General features: G+C 40.9%; 1 protein-coding gene across 1 annotated transcript in view; it reads left to right on the forward strand.

Moving 5' to 3' along the window:
- The window catches only part of LOC112241436 (gamma-aminobutyric acid receptor subunit alpha-6-like), a 32,185-nt gene that overhangs the window by 5,177 nt on the left and 4,957 nt on the right, over window positions 1-22,051 (forward strand). Inside the window, exons 7-9 of the mRNA XM_042326060.1 lie at window positions 2,878-3,030; window positions 9,254-9,516; window positions 21,270-21,511. Of these exons, the coding sequence (XP_042181994.1) occupies window positions 2,878-3,030; window positions 9,254-9,516; window positions 21,270-21,511 (658 nt within the window). The remainder of the gene's footprint in view (window positions 1-2,877; window positions 3,031-9,253; window positions 9,517-21,269; window positions 21,512-22,051) is intronic.

Consider the following 22,051-nt stretch of genomic DNA (forward strand, 5'->3'; position numbering starts at 1 on the left):
ACACTAAAACTACACTACACTACACTACCACACTACTACACAACACTATACTACTCTACACTACACTACACTAACACTACACTACACTACACTACCACACTACTACACAACACTATACTACTCTACACTACACTACACTAACACTACACTACACTACACTACCACACTACTACACAACACTATACTACTCTACACTACACTACACTACCACTACACTACACTACACTACACTACCACACTACTACACTACTACAACACACAACTACACCACTACATTACATTAATACAATACACTACTACACTACCACACTACTACATTACATTAATACAATACACCACTACACTACACTACTACATTACACTACTACACTACACTACTACATTACACCACTACACTACTACATTACACCACTACACTACTACATTACATTAAGACAATACATGACTACACTACACTACACTACTACATTACACTACTACACTACACTACTACACTACTACACCACTACATTACATTAATACAATACACTACTACACTACACTACACTACGACATTACCACACCACACTACTACACTACACTACACTACACCACTACATTACAATACTACATTACTACACTAAACTACACTACACTACACTACTACTCAAAACTACACTACAACACTACTCTGCACTACACTACTACACTACTACACTACTACACTACACTACACTACACTACTACACTTCTACACTACACACTATACTACCACACTACACAACTACACTAACATACTACACTACACCACTACACTACACTACTACACAACTACACTGTACTACTACACTACTATGCTACACTAATACACTACCACACTACTACACCACTACACTACTACACTACACAACTACATTACACTACCACACTACATTAGTACAATACACTACTACACTGCACTACACTACACTATTACACTACGCTACTACATTACACTACTGCACTACTACACTACTACACTACTACATTACACTACTGCACTACTACACTACTACACTACTACATTACATTAATACAATACACTACTACACTATACTACTACATTACACTACTACACTACATTACATTAATACAACACACTACTACACTACTACATTACATTAATACAATACACTACTACACAACACTACACTACCACATTACACTACTACACTACACTACTGCACTACTACATTACATTAATACAACATACTACTACACTACTAAATTACATTAATACAATACACTACTACACAATACTACACTACCACATTACACTACTACAGTACACTACACTACTACACTACTACATTACATTAATACAATACACTACTACACTATTACACCACATTAATACAATACAATACACTACTACACTACACTAGACTACTACACTACTACACTACACTACTACACTACTACACCACTACATTACACTACTACATTACTACACTACACTACATTACTACACTACACTACTAAATTACACCACTACATTGCACTACAACATTGTACCACTACACTACACTATTACACTACACTACTACTCAAAACTACACTACACCACTACTCTGCACTACACTACACTACTACACCACACTACACTACATTACTACTCTACACTACACTACATTACTACACTACTACACTAGAACATTACACTACTACACCACTACACTATACTACTACACTATACTACTGCATTACAATACTACACTACTACATTACACTACTACACTACACTACACTACACTACTACTATGCACTACTACATTACACAACTACATTACTACACTACACTACTACATACTACATTACTACACTACTACATTACACTACTACATTACTACACCACACGACATTACTACACTACACTACTTCATTACTACACTACTACACTACTACATTACTACACTACTACACTACTACATTACTACACTACACTACTACATTACTACACTACTACACTACTACACTACGACACTACACTATTACACTACTACACTACACTAACTACTACACCACACTACTAAACCTTGACACAAATACACTACCACGCTACTACACAACTACACTACTACACTACTACACAACTAACCTACTACACTGCTACACGACTACACTACACTACTACATCACGCTACTACACTATTACACTACTACACTACTACATCACGCTACTACACTATTACACTACACTACTACATCACACTACTACACTACTACACCACACTACTACACTGCTACACCACACTACTACATCACATTACTACACTACTACACCACACTACACTACTACACTACACTCTCCCCTCTCCCTCTCTCTCTTTACTTCCCCTCTCTCTCACCTCCCTCTGCACCCCTCCTCTTCTCTGTTATTCTCTGATCTGTCTCAGGGTATAGGTTATTCTTCTCTGATCTGTCTCAGGGTAAGGGGTTATTCTTCTCTGATCTGTCTCAGGGTAGAGGTTATTCTTCTCTGATCTGTCTCAGGGTAGAGGTTATTCTTCTCTGATCTGTCTCAGGGTAAGGGGTTATTCTTCTCTGATCTGTCTCAGGGTAAGGGGTTATTCTTCTCTGATCTGTCTCAGGGTAAGGGGTTATTCTTCTCTGATCTGTCTCAGGGTAAGGGGTTATTCTTCTCTGATCTGTCTCAGGGTAGAGGTTATTCTTCTCTGATCTGTCTCAGGGTAGAGGTTATTCTTCTCTGCTCTATCTCAGGATAGGGGGGCAGTCAGACATCTTCACTCTATGTCTCCCTCTCTGTCTTCTCCCGCCTCATCTTCTCCCTTCCCATATCATTGTTGTGGTCTCTCTCACCGCTGCTCTCTACTGATACTTATTCTGTTTATCTTCCAGGTTTCTACTCTGTCATGGTGGTTCATTTTCTACTACAGAGGAAGCTAGGCTACTACCTGATTCAGACATACATCCCTCTGATTATGGTGGTGGTGCTGTCGCAAGTAGCCTTCTGGATCAACAAAGAGTCTGTCCCTGCACGCACTGTGGCTGGTATGATAACATGCCTCTGTCCCTGTGTCTGGTATGATAACAACCCTCTGTCCCTGTGTCTGGTATGATAACAACCCTCTGTGTCTGGTATGATAACAACCCTCTGTCTCTGTGGTTGGTATGATTACAACCCTCTGTCTCTGTGTCTGGTATGATAACAACCCTCTGTCCCTGTGTCTGGTATGATAACAACCCTCTGTCCCTGTGTCTGGTATGATAACAACCCTCTGTGTCTGGTATGATAACAACCCTCTGTCTCTGTGTCTGGTATGATAACAACCCTCTGTCCCTGTGTCTGGTATGATAACAACCCTCTGTCCCTGTGTCTGGTATGATAACAACCCTCTGTCTCTGTGTCTGGTATGATAACAACCCTCTGTCCCTGTGTCTGGTATGATAACAACCCTCTGTCCCTGTGTCTGGTATGATAACAACCCTCTGTCTCTGTGTCTGGTATGATAACAACCCTCTGTGTCTGGTATGATAACAACCCTCTGTCACTGTGGTTGGTATGATAACAACCCTCTGTCACTGTGGTTGGTATGATAACAACCCTCTGTCCCTGTGGTTGGTATGATAACAACCCTCTGTCACTGTGGTTGGCATGATTACAACCCTCTGTCTCTGTGTCTGGTATGGTAACAACCCTCTGTCCCTGTGGTTGGTATGATAACAACCCTCTGTCCCTGTGGTTGGTATGATAACAACCCTCTGTCCCTGTGGTTGGTATGATAACAACCCCCTATTCCTTAGTCTGTCTGTCTCGCTCTTTCTTTTTCTTTCTCTGTCCCTTAGTCTCTCTCTTTCTCGCTTTCTCCTCCCAGCCACATGTAATTAGTGTAGCCTACACTGTCTTTCTCCTCCCAGCCACATGTAATTAGTGTAGCCTACACTGTCTTTCTCCTCCCAGCCACATGTAATTAGTGTAGCCTACACTGTCTTTCTCCTCCCAGCCACATGTAATTAGTGTAGCCTACACTGTCTTTCTCCTCCCAGCCACATGTAATTAGTGTAGCCTACACTGTCTTTCTCCTCCCAGGCACATGTAATTAGTGTAGCCTACACTGTCTTTCTCCTCCCAGCCACATGTAATTAGTGTAGCCTACACTGTCTTTCTCCTCCCAGCCACATGTAATTAGTGTAGCCTACACTGTCTTTCTCCTCCCAGGCACATGTAATTAGTGTAGCCTACACTGTCTTTCTCCTCCCAGCCACATGTAATTAGTGTAGCCTACACTGTCTTTCTCCTCCCAGCCACATGTAATTAGTGTAGCCTACACTGTCTTTCTCCTCCCAGCCACATGTAATTAGTGTAGCCTACACTGTCTTTCTCCTCCCAGCCACATGTAATTAGTGTAGCCTACACTGTCTTTCTCCTGCCATGCCACATGTAATTAGTGTAGCCTACACTGTCTTTCTCCTCCCAGCCACATGTAATTAGTGTAGCCTACACTGTCTTTCTCCTCCCAGCCACATGTAATTAGTGTAGCCTACACTGTCTTTCTCCTCCCAGCCACATGTAATTAGTGTAGCCTACACTGTCTTTCTCCTCCCAGCCACATGTAATTAGTGTAGCCTACACTGTCTTTCTCCTCCCAGCCACATGTAATTAGTGTAGCCTACACTGTCTTTCTCCTCCCAGCCACATGTAATTAGTGTAGCCTACACTGTCTTTCTCCTGCCATGCCACATGTAATTAGTGTAGCCTACACTGTCTTTCTCCTCCCAGCCACATGTAATTAGTGTAGCCTACACTGTCTTTCTCCTCCCAGCCACATGTAATTAGTGTAGCCTACACTGTCTTTCTCCTCCCATGCCACATGTAATTAGTGTAGCCTACACTGTCTTTCTCCTCCCAGCCACATGTAATTAGTGTAGCCTACACTGTCTTTCTCCTCCCAGCCACATGTAATTAGTGTAGCCTACACTGTCTTTCTCCTCCCAGCCACATGTAATTAGTGTAGCCTACACTGTCTTTCTCCTCCCATGCCACATGTAATTAGTGTAGCCTACACTGTCTTTTCGTCCTGAGAGATTAGTGGTTTTTGAAATAGGGTCGGTTTCGGTTTGATTATTTAAAAATAAATTCTGGTTTTCGATTTCAGTTTTGATAAAAAACATTTTAAACAATAAATTAATTATGATAATAATAATTGCATCAAAATGGTTAGAGCTTTTTAATGGAAATTCCAATGCCAAAAATAGAGAACATTCAATTGCCAAAACATTTAAAATATTCCATTGTCTCTGTCAGGTCCACATGCACAAATAGGAAATTACTATGAAATAATAAAATATTTTAGTTGTGTATATTACATAGTTTTATTTGATGACTTTATAATGTTTTATTCTTTAAAATCATGATCTCATCTCAGCTCAGACAGTAGCAGCCAGACAGCCATCTAATGGTATCTCTGTGCTCCCCATACTGTACTGTCTGTAGTCATCCTATTTAGCTAGGCTAGCCTGCCTAACAATGCTGCAGAGCTGTCTGTAGTCATCCTATTTAGCTAGGCTAGCCTGTCTAACTATGCTGCAGAGCTGTCTGTAGTCATCCTATCTATCTAGGCTAGCCTGCCTAACTATGCTGCAGAGCTGTCTGTAGTCATCCTATTTAGCTAGGCTAGCCTGCCTAACTATGCTGCAGAGCTGTCTGTAGTCATCCTATTTATCTAGGCTAGCCTGCCTAACTATGCTGCAGAGCTGTCTGACAATCATTTTATCAGTTCTTCAAAGTAGATAAGGCATACTTTCACAGAGTATGTCTCTAACACTCTCTCTTGTCAGTTTTTTATTTATTTTTTATTTTATTTCACCTTTATTTAACCAGGTAGGCTAGTTGAGAACAAGTTCTCATTTGCAACTGCGACCTGGCCAAGATAAAGCATAGCAGTGTGAACAGACAACACAGAGTTACACATGGAGTAAACAATTAACAAGTCAATAACACAGTAGAAAAAATAGAGTCTATATACATTGTGTGCAAAAGGCATGAGGAAGTAGGCGAATAGTTACAATTTTGCAGATTAACACTGGAGTGATAAATGATCAGATGGTCATGTTCAGGTAGAGATATTGGTGTGCAAAAGAGCAGAAAAGTAAATAAATAAAAACAGTATGGGGATGAGGTAGGTAAAATTGGGTGGGCTATTTACCGATAGACTATGTACAGCTGCAGCGATCGGTTAGCTGCTCAGATAGCAGACGTTTGAAGTTGGTGAGGGAGATAAAAGTCTCCAACTTCAGCGATTTTTGCAATTCATTCCAGTCACAGGCAGCAGAGAACTGGAACGAAAGGCGGCCAAATGAGGTGTTGGCTTTAGGGATGATCAGTGAGATACACCTGCTCGAGCGCGTGCTACGGGTGGGTGTTGCCATCGTGACCAGTGAACTGAGATAAGGCGGAGCTTTACCTAGCATGGACTTGTAGATGACCTGGAGCCAGTGGGTCTGGCGACGAATATGTAGCGAGGACCAGCCGACTAGTGCTTTAGTAACAAAACGGATGGCACTGTGATAAACTGCATCCAGTTTGCTGAGTAGAGTGTTGGAAGCTATTTTGTAGATGACATCGCCGAAGTCGAGGATCGGTAGGATAGTCAGTTTTACTAGGGTAAGTTTGGCGGCGTGAGTGAAGGAGGCTTTGTTGCGGAATAGAAAGCCAACTCTAGATTTGATTTTAGATTGGAGATGTTTGATATGAGTCTGGAAGGAGAGTTTACAGTCTAGCCAGACACCTAGGTACTTATAGATGTCCACATATTCTAGGTCGGAACCATCCAGGGTGGTGATGCTAGTCGGGCGTGCGGGTGCAGGCAGCGAACGGTTGAAAAGCATGCATTTGATTTTACTAGCGTTTAAGAGCAGTTGGAGGCCACGGAAGGAGTGTTGTATGGCATTGAAGCTCGTTTGGAGGTTAGATAGCACAGTGTCCAAGGACGGGCCGGAAGTATAGAGAATGGTGTCGTCTGCGTAGAGGTGGATCAGGGAATCGCCCGCAGCAAGAGCAACATCATTGATATATACAGAGAAAAGAGTCGGCCCGAGAATTGAACCCTGTGGCACCCCCATAGAGACTGCCAGAGGACCGGACAGCATGCCCTCCGATTTGACACACTGAACTCTGTCTGCAAAGTAGTTGGTGAACCAGGCAAGGCAGTCATCAGAGAAACCGAGGCTACTGAGTCTGCCGATAAGAATATGGTGATTGACAGAGTCGAAAGCCTTGGCAAGGTCGATGAAGCCGGCTGCACAGTAGTGTCTTTTATCGATGGCAGTTATGATATTGTTTAGTACCTTGAGCGTGGCTGAGGTGCACCCGTGACCGGCTCGGAAACCAGATTGCACAGCGGAGAAGGTACGGTGGGATTCGAGATGGTCAGTGACCTGTTTGTTGACTTGGCTTTCGAAGACCTTAGATAGGCAGGGCATGATGGATATAGGTCTGTAACAGTTTGGGCCCCGGGTGTCTCCCCCTTTGAAGAGGGGGATGACTGCGGCAGCTTTACAATCCTTGGGGATCTCAGATGATATGAAAGAGAGGTTGAACAGGCTGGTAATAGGGGTTGCGACAATGGCGGCGGATAGTTTCAGAAATAGAGGGTCCAGATGGTCAAGCCCAGCTGATTTGTACGGGTCCAGGTTTTGCAGCTCTTTCAGAACATCTGCTATCTGGATTTGGGTAAAGGAGAACCTGGAGAGGCTTGGGTGAGTAGCTGCAGGGGGGGGGAGCTGTTGGCCGAGGTTGGAGTAGCCAGGAGGAAGGCATGGCCAGCCATTGGGAAATGCTTGTTGAAGTTTTCGATAATCATGGATTTATCGGCCGTGACCGTGTTACCTAGCCTCAGTGCAGTGGGCAGCTGGGAGGAGGTGCTCTTGTTCTCCATGGACTTCACAGTGTCCCAGAACCTTTTGGAGTTAGAGCTACAGGATGCAAATTTCTGCCTGAAGAAGCTGTCCTTTGCTTTCCTGACTGACTGCGTGTATTGGTTCCTGACTTCCCTGAACAGTTGCATATCGCGGGGACTATTCGATGCTATTGCAGTTCGCCACAGGATGTTTTTGTGCTGGTCGAGGGCAGTCAGGTCTGGAGTGAACCAAGGGCTATATCTGTTCTTAGTTCTGCATTTTTTGAACGGAGCATGCTTATCTAAAATGGTGAGGAAGTTACTTTTAAAGAATGACCAGGCATCCTCAACTGACGGGATGAGGTCAATGTCCTTCCAGGACACCCGGGCCAGGTCGATTAGAAAGGCCTGCTCACAGAAGTGTTTTAGGGAGTGTTTGACAGTGATGAGGGGTGGTCGTTTGACTGCGGATCCGTAGCGGATACAGGCAATGAGGCAGTGATCGCTGAGATCCTGGTTGAAGACAGCGGAGGTGTATTTGGAGGGCCAGTTGGTCAGGATGACGTCTATGAGGGTGCCCTTGATTAAAGATTTAGGGTTGTACCTGGTGGCTTCCTTGATGATTTGTGTGAGATTGAGGGCATCTAGTTTAGATTGTAGGACTGCCGGGGTGTTAAGCATATCCCAGTTTAGGTCACATAACAGAACAAACTCTGAAGCTAGATGGGGGGCAATCAATTCACAAATGGTGTCCAGGGCACAGCTGGGAGCTGAGGGGGGTCGGTAGCAGGCGACAACAGTGAGAGACTTATTTCTGGAGAGAGTAATTTTTAAAATTAGTAGTTCGAACTGTTTGGGTATGGACCTGGAAAGTATGACATTACTTTGCAGGCTATCTCTGCAGTAGACTGCAACTCCTCCCCCTTTGGCAGTTCTATCTTGACGGAAAATGTTATAGTTGGGTATGGAAATCTCAAAATTTTTGGTGGCCTTACTGAGCCAGGATTCAGACACGGCAAGGACATCAGGGTTAGCAGAGTGTGCTAAAGCAGTGAGTAAAACAAACTTAGGGAGGAGGCTTCTGATGTTGACATGCATTAAACCAAGGCTTTTTCGATCACAGAAGTCAACAAATGAGGGTGCCTGGGGACATGCAGGGCCTGGGTTTACCTCCACATCACCCGTGTTGTGTACATTCATCTCTCATGCAGCGAGCTATGTGGTCTGTGTGGTCTGTGTGGTCTGTGTGGTATTAGTGTTGCCATCCCAGAATGACAATGTGTAATTAGAACCCCGTCTCAACCACACAGAAATGATAATTGCGTTCTAATTCTGTTTCTATGGTCTCCCTCTCCCCCTATCCTAACAACCGACAGGCATCACCACGGTCCTCACCATGACAACCCTCAGCATCAGCGCCCGCCAGTCTCTGCCCAAGGTGTCCTACGCTACAGCCATGGACTGGTTCATCGCCGTGTGTTTTGCGTTTGTGGCGTCCGCGCTCATCGAGTTCGCCGCCGTCAACTACTTGGCCACACTTGAGGCCAACAGACTGAAGAAGAGGAACGCCAGGCACAACAAACTGAAGGCCCTGGCTGAAGCAAGTTATGATGAGGAGGATGATGAGAGTGCTTCATCTGTAAGTCATTTACTGGAAGAAGGGTGGGTGGATGGATGGATAGATGGATGGATGGATGGATGGATGGATGGGTGGATGGATGGGTGGGTGGGTGGATGGGTGGGTGGGTGGATGGGTGGATAGGTGGGTGGGTGGATGGGTGGGTGGGTGGATGGGTGGATGGGTGGATGGGTGGGTGGATGGATGGGTGGATGGGTGGATGGATGGGTGGGTGCGTGGATGGGTGGGTGGTTGGGTGGATGGGTGGATAGGTGGGTGGGTGGATGGATAGATGAGTGGGTGGGTGGGTGGGTGAGTGGGTGGGTGGATGGATTGATGGATGGGTGGGTGGGTGGATAGGTGGGTGGGTGGGTGGGTGGATGGATTGATGGATGGATGGATGGATGGATGGATGGGTGGGTGGGTGGGTGGGTGGGGTGGGTGGGTGGGTGGGTGGGTGGGTGGGTGGGTGGGTGGATGGATGGGTGGATGGGTGGGTGGATGGATTAATGGATGGATGGGTGGGTGGGTGGGTGGATGGATGGATGGATGGATGGGTGGGTGGGTGGGTGGGTGGGTGGGTGGGTGGGTGGGTGGGTGGGTGGGTGGGTGGGTGGGTGGGTGGGTGGGTGGGTGGGTGGGTGGATGGATGGATGGATGGATTGATGGATGGGTGGATGGGTGGATGGGTGGATGGGTGGATGGGTGGGTGGGTGGGGTAATGGGTGGATGGGTGGGTGAATGGACACACACACACTCACAGACAGACATGGTTAGGGTTGGTAGCTAGGGGTTTACAGTGTGCAGCTGTAACTGTAACAAGCAGTATTCACCAAGGTTGGCTCTCTCCATTCAACTACAGAACACCATCACTAAGACTCTCCCCATTCAACTACAGAACACCATCACTAAGACAATCTCCATTCAGCTACAGAACACCATCACTAAGACTCTCCCCATTCAACTACAGAACACCATCACTTAGACAATCTCCATTCAGCTACAGAACACCATCCCTAAGACTCTCCCCATTCAACTACAGAACACCATCACTAAGACTCTCCCCATTCAACTATGGAACACCATCACTGAGACTCTCCCCATTCAACTACAGAACACCATCACTAAGACAATCTCCATTCAGCTACAGAACACCATCCCTAAGACTCTCCCCATTCAACTACAGAACACCATCACTTAGACAATCTCCATTCAGCTACAGAACACCATCACTGAGACTCTCCCCATTCAACTACAGAACACCATCACTAAGACAATCTCCATTCAGCTACAGAACACCATCCCTAAGACTCTCCCCATTCAACTACAGAACACCATCACTTAGACAATCTCCATTCAGCTACAGAACACCATCACTGAGACTCTCCCCATTCAACTACAGAACACCATCACTGAGACTCTCTCCATTCAGCTACAGAACACCATCACTGAGACTCTCTCCATTCAGCTACAGAACACCATCACTGAGACTCTCTCCATTCAGCTACAGAACACCATCACTGAGACTATCCCCATTCAACTACAGAACACCATCACTTAGACAATCTCCATTCAGCTACAGAACACCATCACTAAGACTCTCTCTGTTCAACTACAGAACACCATCCCTAAGACTCTCCCCATTCAACTACAGAACACCATCACTAAGACTCTCCCCATTCAACTACAGAACACCATCCCTAAGACTCTCTCCATTCAACTACAGAACACCACACATTACATAGTGATGGACACAGTTGTCATGCTCTTATATCTTAGCGCGGTAGCTAGCTAGCTATATGCTATATTTAAAATGCTGTATTCCATATGTTGTATGTTCTATGCTAAATTCCACATGTTATATTCTGTATGTTATATTTTGTATGCTATATTTTATGTGCTATATTCTATATGTTGTATGTTCTATGCTATATTCTATATGTTGTATGTTCTATATGTTATATTCTGTATGTCATATGTTATATGCTATATATTAAATGTTATGCTATATTCTATATGTTGTATTCTATGTTATATGCTATATGCAATATTCTATATGTTATATGTTATATGCTATTTTATATATGTTATATGCTATATACTATATGTTATATTCTATATTCTATATGTTCTTTTCTATATGTTATATTCTATATTCTATATGCTATATGCTATTTTTTATATGTTATATGCTATATACTATATGTTATATTCTATATTCTATATGTTCTTTTCTATATGTTATATTCTATATGTTATATTCTATATTCTATATGTTATTTTCTATATGTTATATTCTATATGCTATATTCTATATGTTGTATGTTGTATGTTATATTCTATATTCTATATGTTCTTTTCTATATGTTATATTCTATATTCTATATGTTGTATGTTCTATGTTATATTTCTATATTCTATATGTTCTTTTCTATATGTTATATTCTATATTCTATATGCTATATTCTATATGTTATATTCTATATGTTATTTTCTATATGTTATATTCTATATGCTATATTCTATATGTTGTATGTTATATGTTATATGCTATATTTTATGTTCTGTATGTTAAATGCTATACGCTATATGTTATTTTCTATATGCTATATTCTATATGCTATATTATATATGTTGTATGTTGTATGTTATATTCTATATGTTATGTTCTGTATGTTATATGTTATATGCTATATTTTTCTGTATGTTATGTTCTGTATGTTATATGCTATATTTTATGTTCTGTATGTTATATGTTATATGCTATATGCTATATTCTATATGTTATATGCTATATTCTATATGCTATATGCTATATTCAATATGTTATATGCTGTATTCTATATTCTATATGCTATATGCTATATTCTATATGTTATATGCTATATTCTATATTATATATGCTATATTCAATATGCTGTATGCTATATTCTATATGTTATATGCTATATTCTATATTCTATATGTTATATTCTATATTCTATATGTTATATGCTATATTCTATATTCTATATGTTATATTCTATATTCTATATGCTATATTCAATATGTTATATGCTATATGCTATATTCAATATGTTATATGCTATATGCTATATTCTATATGTTATATGCTATATTCTATATTCTATATTCTATATGCTGTATGCTATATGCTATATTCTATATGCTGTATGCTATGTGCTATATTCTATATGCTGTATGCTATATTCTATATGCTATATGCTATATGCTATATTCTATATTCTATATTCTATATGCTATATTCAATATGTTATATGCTATATTCTATATGCTGTATGCTATATTCTATATGTTGTATGCTATATTCTATATGTTGTATGTTCTGTGTGTTATATGTCATATGCTATATTTTATGTTCTGTATGTTATGTTCTGTATGTTATATGCTATATGTTATATGCTGTATTCTATATGCTATATGCTATATTCTATATGTTATATGCTATATTCTATATGCTGTATGTTATATTCTATATGTTATATACTATATTTTATGTTCTGTATGTTATATGTTATATGCTATATGCTATATTCTATATGTTATATGCTATATGCTATATTCTATATGTTATATGCTATATTCAATATGCTATATGCTGTATTCTATATGTTATATGCTATATGCTATATTCTATATGTTATATGCTATATTCAATATGCTATATGCTATATTCTATATGTTATATGCTATATGCTATATTCTATATGTTATATGCTATATTCAATATGCTATATGCTATATTCTATATGTTATATGCTATATTCAATATGCTATATGCTGTATTCTATATGCTGTATGCTATATTCTATATGCTATATGCTATATTCTATATGTTATATGCTATATGCTATATTCTATATGTTATATGCTATATTCAATATGCTATATGCTGTATTCTATATGCTGTATGCTATATTCTATATGCTGTATGTTCTGTGTGTTATATGTTATATGCTGTATGCTATATTCTATATGTTATATGCTATATTCTATATGCTGTATGTTATATTCTATATGTTATATGTTAGATTCTATATGTTATATGCTATATTCTATATGTTATATGTTAGATTCTATATGTTATATGCTATATTCTATATGTTATATGTTAGCTTCTATATGTTATATGCTATATTCTATATGTTATATGTTATATGCTATATTCTATATGTTATATGTTATATGTTATATGTTATATGTTATATGTTATATGCTATATTCTATATGTTATATGTTATATGCTATATTCTATATGTTATATGTTATATGTTATATGTTATATGTTATATGCTATATTCTATATGTTATATGTTATATGTTATATGCTATATTCTATATGTTATATGTTATATGCTATATTCTATATGTTATATGTTAGCTTCTATATGTTATATGCTATATTCTATATTCTATATGTTATATGTTATATTCTATATGTTATATGTTAGATTCTACATGTTATATGCTATATTCTATATGTTATATGTTATATGCTATATTCTATATGCTATATGCTATATTCTATATGTTATATGCTATATGCTATATTCTATATGTTATATGCTATATTCTATATGCTATATGCTATATTCTATATGTTATATGTTAGATTCTATATGTTATATGCTATATTCTATATGTTATATGTTAGATTCTATATGTTATATGCTATATTCTATATGTTATATGTTAGCTTCTATATGTTCTATGCTATATTCTATATGTTATATGTTAGATTCTATATGTTATATGCTATATGCTATATTCTATATTTTATATGTTAGCTTCTATATGTTCTATGCTATATTCTATATGTTATATGTTAGATTCTATATATTATATGTTATATGCTATATTCTATATTTTATATGCTATATTATATATGCTGTATGCTATATTCTATATGCTGTATGCTATATTCTATATTCTATATGCTATATTCTATATGTTATATCAAATCAAATCAAATCACATTTTATTTGTCACATACACATGGTTAGCAGATGTTAATGCGAGTGTAGCGAAATGCTTGTGCTTCTAGTTCCGACAATGCAGTAATAACCAACAAGTAATCTAACTAACAATTCCAAAACTACTGTCTTATACACAGTGTAAGGGGATAAAGAATATGTACATAAGGATATATGAATGAGTGATGGTACAGAGCAGCATAGGCAAGATACAGTAGATGGTATCGAGTACAGTATATACATATGAGATGAGTATGTAAACAAAGTGGCATAGTTAAAGTGGCTAGTGATACATGTATTACATAAAGATGCAGTAGATGATATAGAGGACAGTATATATGTATGCATATGAGATGAATAATGTAGGGTAAGTAACATTATATAAGGTAGCATTGTTTAAAGTGGCTAGTGATATATTTACATCATTTCCCATCAATTCCCATTATTAAAGTGGCTGGAGTTGAGTCAGTGTCAGTGGGTTGGCAGCAGCCACTCAATGTTAGTGGTGGCTGTTTAACAGTCTGATGGCCTTGAGATTGAAGCTGTTTTTCAGTCTCTCGTTCCCAGCTTTGATGCACCTGTACTGACCTCGCCTTCTGGATGATAGCGGGGTGAACAGGCAGTGGCTCTGGTGGTTGATGTCCTTGATGATCTTTTTTTAATTTTTTAATATATTTTTTTACCTTTATTTAACTAGGCAAGTCAGTTAAGAACAAATTCTTATTTTCAATGACGGCCTAGGAACTGCCTGTTCAGGGGCAGAACAACAGATTTGTACCTTGTCAGCTCGGGGATTTGAACTTGCAACCTTTTGGTTACTAGTCCAACTCTCTAACCACTAGGCTACCCTGCCGCCCCCTTTATGGCCTTCCTGTAACATCGGGTGGTGTAGGTGTCCTGGAGGGCAGGTAGTTTCAAATCAAATCAAATCAAATCAAATTTATTTATATAGCCCTTCGTACATCAGCTGATATCTCAAAGTGCTGTACAGAAACCCAGCCTAAAACCCCAAACAGCAAGCAATGCAGGTGTAGAAGCACGGAAAAAAGTTTGCCCCCGGTGATGCGTTGTGCAGACCTCACTACCCTCTGGAGAGCCTTACGGTTGAGGGCGGAGCAGTTGCCGTACCAGGCGGTGATACAGCCCGCCAGGATGCTCTCGATTGTGCATTTGTAGAAGTTTGTGAGTGCTTTTGGTGACAAGCCAAATTTCTTCAGCCTCCTGAGGTTGAAGAGGCGCTGCTGCGCCTTCTTCACGATGCTGTCTGTGTGAGTGGACCAATTCAGTTTGTCTGTGATGTGTATGCCGAGGAACTTAAAACTTGCTACCCTCTCCACTACTGTTCCATCGATGTGGATAGGGGGGTGTTCCCTCTGCTGTTTCCTGAAGTCCACAATCATCTCCTTAGTTTTGTTGACGTTGAGTGTGAGGTTATTTTCCTGACACCACACTCCGAGGGCCCTCACCTCCTCCCTGTAGGCCGTCTCGTCGTTGTTGGTAATCAAGCCTACCACTGTTGTGTCGTCCGCAAACTTGATGATTGAGTTGGAGGCGTGCGTGGCCACGCAGTCATGGGTGAACAGGGAGTACAGGAGAGGGCTCAGAACGCACCCTTGTGGGGCCCCAGTGTTGAGGATCAGCGGGGAGGAGATGTTGTTGCCTACCCTCACCACCTGGGGGCGGCCCGTCAGGAAGTCCAGTACCCAGTTGCACAGGGCGGGGTCGAGACCCAGGGTCTCGAGCTTGATGACGAGCTTGGAGGGTACTATGGTGTTGAATGCCAAGCTGTAGTCGATGAACAGCATTCTCACATAGGTATTCCTCTTGTCCAGATGGGTTAGGGCAGTGTGCAGTGTGGTTGAGATTGCATCGTCTGTGGACCTATTTGGGCGGTAAGCAAATTGGAGTTGGTCTAGGGTGTCAGGTAGGGTGGAGGTGATATGGTCCTTGACTAGTCTCTCAAAGCACTTCATGATGACGGATGTGAGTGCTACGGGGCGGTAGTCGTTTAGCTCAGTTACCTTAGCTTTCTTGGGAACAGGAACAATGCTGGCCCTCTTGAAGCATGTGGGAACAGCAGACTGGTATAGGGATTGATTGAATATGTCCGTAAACACACCGGCCAGCTGGTCTGCGCATGCTCTGAGGGCGCGGCTGGGGATGCCGTCTGGGCCTGCAGCCTTGCGAGGGTTAACACGTTTAAATGTCTTACTCACCTCGGCTGCAGTGAAGGAGAGACCGCATGTTTTCATTGCAGGCCGTGTCAGTGGCACTGTATTGTCCTCAAAGCGGGCAAAAAAGTTATTTAGTCTGCCTGGGAGCAAGACATCCTGGTCCGTGACTGGGCTGGATTTCTTCCTGTAGTCCGTGATTGACTGTAGACCCTGCCACATGCCTCTTGTGTCTGAGCCGTTGAATTGAGATTCTACTTTGTCTCTGTGCTGATGCTTAGCTTGTTTAATAGCCTTGCGGAGGGAATAGCTGCACTGTTTGTATTCAGTCATGTTACCAGACACCTTGCCCTGATTAAAAGCAGTGGTTCGCGCTTTCAGTTTCACACGAATGCTGCCATCAATCCACGGTTTCTGGTTAGGGAATGTTTTAATCGTTGCTATGGGAACGACATCTTCAATGCACGTTCTAATGAACTCGCACACCGAATCAGCGTATTCGTCAATGTTGTTATCTGACGCAATACGAAACATCTCCCAGTCCACGTGATGGAAGCAGTCTTGGAGTGTGGAGTCAGCTTGGTCAGACCAGCGTTGAACAGACCTCAGCGTGGGAGCCTCTTGTTTTAGTTTCTGTCTGTAGGCAGGGATCAACAAAATGGAGTCGTGGTCAGCTTTTCCGAAAGGGGGGCGGGGCAGGGCCTTATATGCGTTGCGGAAGTTAGAGTAACAATGATCCAAGGTCTTTCCACCCCTGGTTGCGCAATCGATATGCTGATAAAATTTAAGGAGTCTTGTTTTCAGATTAGCCTTGTTAAAATCCCCAGCTACGATGAATGCAGCCTCCGGATAAATCGTTTCCAGTTTGCAGAGAGTTAAATAAAGTTTGTTCAGAGCCATCGATGTGTCTGCTTGGGGGGGGATATATACGGCTGTGATTATAATCGAAGAGAATTCTCTTGGTAGATAATGCGGTCTACATTTGATTGTGAGGAATTCTAAATCAGGTGAACAGAAGGATTAGAGTTCCTGTATGTTTCTTTCATCACACGTTAGTCATAAGGCATACGCCCCCGCCCCTCTTCTTACCAGAAAGATGTTTGTTTCTGTCGGCGCGATGCGTGGAGAAACCCGTTGGCTGCACCGCCTCGGATAGCGTCTCTCCAGTGAGCCATGTTTCCGTGAAGCAAAGAACGTTACAGTCTCTGATGTCCCTCTGGTATGCTACCCTTGCTCGGATTTCATCAACCTTGTTGTCAAGAGACTGGACATTGGCAAGAAGAATGCTAGGGAGTGGTGCACGGTGTGCCCGTCTCCGGAGTCTGACCAGAAGGCCGCCTCGTTTCCCTCTTTTTCGGAGTCGTTTTTTTGGGTCGCTGCATGGGATCCACTCCGTTGTCCTGTTTGTAAGGCAGAACACAGGATCCGCGTCGCGAAAAACATATTCTTGGTCGTACTGATGGTGAGTTGACGCTGATCTTATATTCAATAGTTCTTCTCGACTGTATGTAATGAAACCTAAGATGACCTGGGGTACTAATGTAAGAAATAACACGTAAAAAAACAAAAAACTGCATAGTTTCCTAGGAACGCGAAGCGAGGCGGCCATCTTTGTCGGCGCCGGAAGTATATAAATCTATGTTAGATTCTATATGTTATATGCTATATTATATATGCTGTATGCTATATTCTATATGCTGTATGCTATATTCTATATTCTATATGCTATATTCTATATGTTATATGTTAGATTCTTTATGTTATATGCTATATGCTATATTCTATATGCTATATGCTATATTCTATATGCTGTATTCAATATGTTACATGCTATATGCTATATTCTATATGCTGTATGCTATATTCTATATGCTATATGCTATATTCTATATGCTATATGCTATATTCTATATGTTGTATGCTATATTCTATATGCTGTATACCATATTCTATATGTTATATGCTATATGCTATATTCTATATGCTATATTCTATATGTTGTATGCTATATTCTATATGCTCTATGCTATATTCTATATGTTATATGCTATATGCTATATTCTATATGCTATATGCTATATGCTATATTCTATATGCTATATGCTATATTCTATATGCTGTATGCTATATTCTATATGCTGTATGCTATATTCTATATGCTATATGCTATATTCTATATGTTGTATGCTATATTCTATATGCTGTATGCTATATTCTACATGCTATATTCTATGTTATATGTTACATATGTGCTATATGGAAAATTTTATATGTTGTATGTTATATGTGATATGTTACATGCTATGTGCTATATTCTATATGCTGTATTCTATATGCTATATGCTATATGCTATATGCTATATTCTATATGTTATATGCTATGATATATGTTATATGCTACGATATATATGTTATATGCTAGAGTCTATGTGCTATATGCTATATGCTATATCATATATGTTATATGCAATATGCTATATTATATATGTAATATGCTATATTCTATATGCTATATGCTATATTATATATGTTATATGTTTTATGCTATTTGCTATATTCTATATGTTATATTCTATATGCTTTATGCTGTTTTCTATTTGTTATAGGCTAATTTATATATGCTATATACTATATTTTATATGTTATATGTTATATGTTGTATGCTAATCCAGTAAGCCACTGTGCATGGAGTCCTGCGAGAGCTTGCTCAAGTCTTAGTAGTGGTAGATGTTTAGATGTTTCTAAATAGCCTGAGTGAGTGTGACAATGAACAAAACACAAGAAGGAGCTTATACACACTGACTACCTGCTGCGTGCTCTACAGACAGTTGGCAATGGCATGTACTGTTGTGTGGTGTTGAATAGTGATGAGAGAGAGAGCGAGACCACGGGTATACATACATATTACCTGCAGCATCATACTATAGGAGTGTACAGTCGTGGCCAAAAGTTTTGAGAATGACACGAATATTAATTTTCACAAAGTCTGCTGCTTCAGTGTCTTTAGATATTTTTGTCAGATGTTACTATGGAATACTGAAGTATAATTACAAGCATTTCATAAGTGTCAAAGGCTTTTATTGACAATTGCATGAAGTTGATGCAAAGAGTCAATATTTGCACTGTTGACCATTCTTTTTCAAGACCTCTGCAATCCGCTCTGACATGCTGTCAATTAACTTCTGGGCCACATCCTGACTGATGGCAGCCCATTCTTGCATAATCAATGCTTGTAGTTTGTCAGAATTTGTGGGTTTTTGCTTGTCCACCCGCCTCTGAGGAATGGGATTAAGGTCTGGGGAGTTTCCTGTCCATGGACCCAAAATATTGATGTTTTGTTCCCTGAGCCACTTAGTTATCACTTATGCCTTATGGCAAGATGCGCCGTTCATCACCAAACTGTTCCTGGATGGTTGGGAGAAGTTGCTCTCGGAGGATGTGTTGGTACCATTCTTTATTCATGACTGTGTTCTTAGGCAAAATTGTGTGTGAGCCCACTCCCTTGGCTGAGAAGCAACCCCACACATGAATGGTCTCAGGATGCTTTACTGTTGGCATGACACAGGACTGATGGTAGCGCTCACCTTGTCTTCCCCAGACAAGCTTTTTTTCCGGATGCCGCAAACAATCGGAAAGGGGATTCATCAGAGAAAATGACTTTACCCCAGTCCTCAGCAGTCCAATCCCTGTACCTTTTGCAGAATATCAGTCTGTCCCTGATGTTTTTCCTGGAGAGAAGTGGCTTCTTTGCTGCCCTTCTTGACACCAGGCCATCCTCTAAAAGTCTTCACCTCACTGTGCGTGCAGATGCACTCACACCTGCCTGCTGCCATTCCTGAGCAAGCTCTGTACGGGTGGTGCCCCGATCCCGCAGCTGAATCAACTTTAGGAGACGGCCCTGGCGCTTGCTGGACTTTCTTGGGTGCCCTGAAGCCTTCTTCACAACAATTGAACCGCCTGTGAAGCCCTTTTTGTGTGAAGCAATGATGACGGCACGTGTTTCCTTGCAAGGAACCATTGTTGACAGAGGAAGAACAATGATTCCAAGCACCACCCTCCTTTTGAAGCTTCCAGTCTGTTATTCGAACTCAATCAGAATTACAGAGTGACCTCCAGCCTTGTCCTAGTCAGCACTCACACCTGTGTTAACGAGAGAATCACTGACATGATGTCAGCAGGTCCTTTTGTGGCAGGGCTGAAATACAATGGAAATGTTTATTGGGGATTCAGTTCATTTGCATGTCAAAGAGGGACTTTGCAATTCATCTGATCACTCTTCATAACATTCTGGAGTATATGCAAATTGCCATCATACAAACTGAGGCAGCAGACGTTGTGAAAATTAATATTTGCTTCATTCTCAAAACTTTTGTATACATATGTTCCCTACTTCAGTAGTATCCATGATCCATGATTCCATGGTAGATCTTCTAGATAGGGAATTCTATCACATTAATGATCCCTGATGTCTGTTCTCTTTAATCCTCTACCTCCACCACACCCCTCCTCCACCCCACCCCTCCTCTATGTCCACCCCTAACCCTCCTCTATGTCCTCCCCTAACCCTCCACCCCTAACCCTTCACCATCAACCCACCCTGTTCCCCCAGCCCCCCTCAGAGAGAGGGGGCCTGAAGAAGAGGTATAACTCCATATCCCAGAGTGAGATGGACACTGGCCCCTCGGTGCCCATCTTCCTGCAACAGGGTTCAGCTGTGCCCCCCATCCCAGCACTGGCTGGCACCAGCCCAATAGACCAGTACTCCCGCATCATGTTCCCCCTGGCCTTCGCACTCTTCAACCTCTTCTACTGGATCATATACCTGGGCAAGGACACCATGGAACAGGCCAGGTATGGGTTATTAAGGTTTCCATTCTGTTCTGTTATGACATCATGGAACAGGCCAGGTATGTGTTCATAAAGTCTCTATTCTGTTCTGTTATGACATCATGGAACAGGCCAGGTATGTGTTCATAAAGTCTCTATTCTGTTCTGTTATGACATCATGGAACAGGCCAGGTATGTGTTCATAAAGTCTCTATTCTGTTCTGTTATGACATCATGGAACAGGCCAGGTATGGGTTATTAAGGTTTCCATTCTGTTCTGTTATGACATCATGGAACATCATGGGGCTGAAGATAGCGAGGTAAAGAAGAGGAAACGAGCAGACTGATTTGGAAATAATTGATTCAATTTTATATTTGTACTTTTTTAATGATTTAATTTTGTATTTTGTATATTCTATAACTCTCAAACTCAACTCTGGACCTCAAAGCCAGTTCTACTGTGTTTTTTTCATTGTTCATCTATAATCAGGGACTGATTTAGACCTGGGACACCATGGGTGTGTGAAATGAATTATCAGGTAGAACAGTGAACCAGAAGGCTCC

This window comes from Oncorhynchus tshawytscha, linkage group LG08 (assembly GCF_018296145.1).
Source record: "Oncorhynchus tshawytscha isolate Ot180627B linkage group LG08, Otsh_v2.0, whole genome shotgun sequence".
Lineage (NCBI taxonomy): Eukaryota > Metazoa > Chordata > Actinopteri > Salmoniformes > Salmonidae > Oncorhynchus > Oncorhynchus tshawytscha.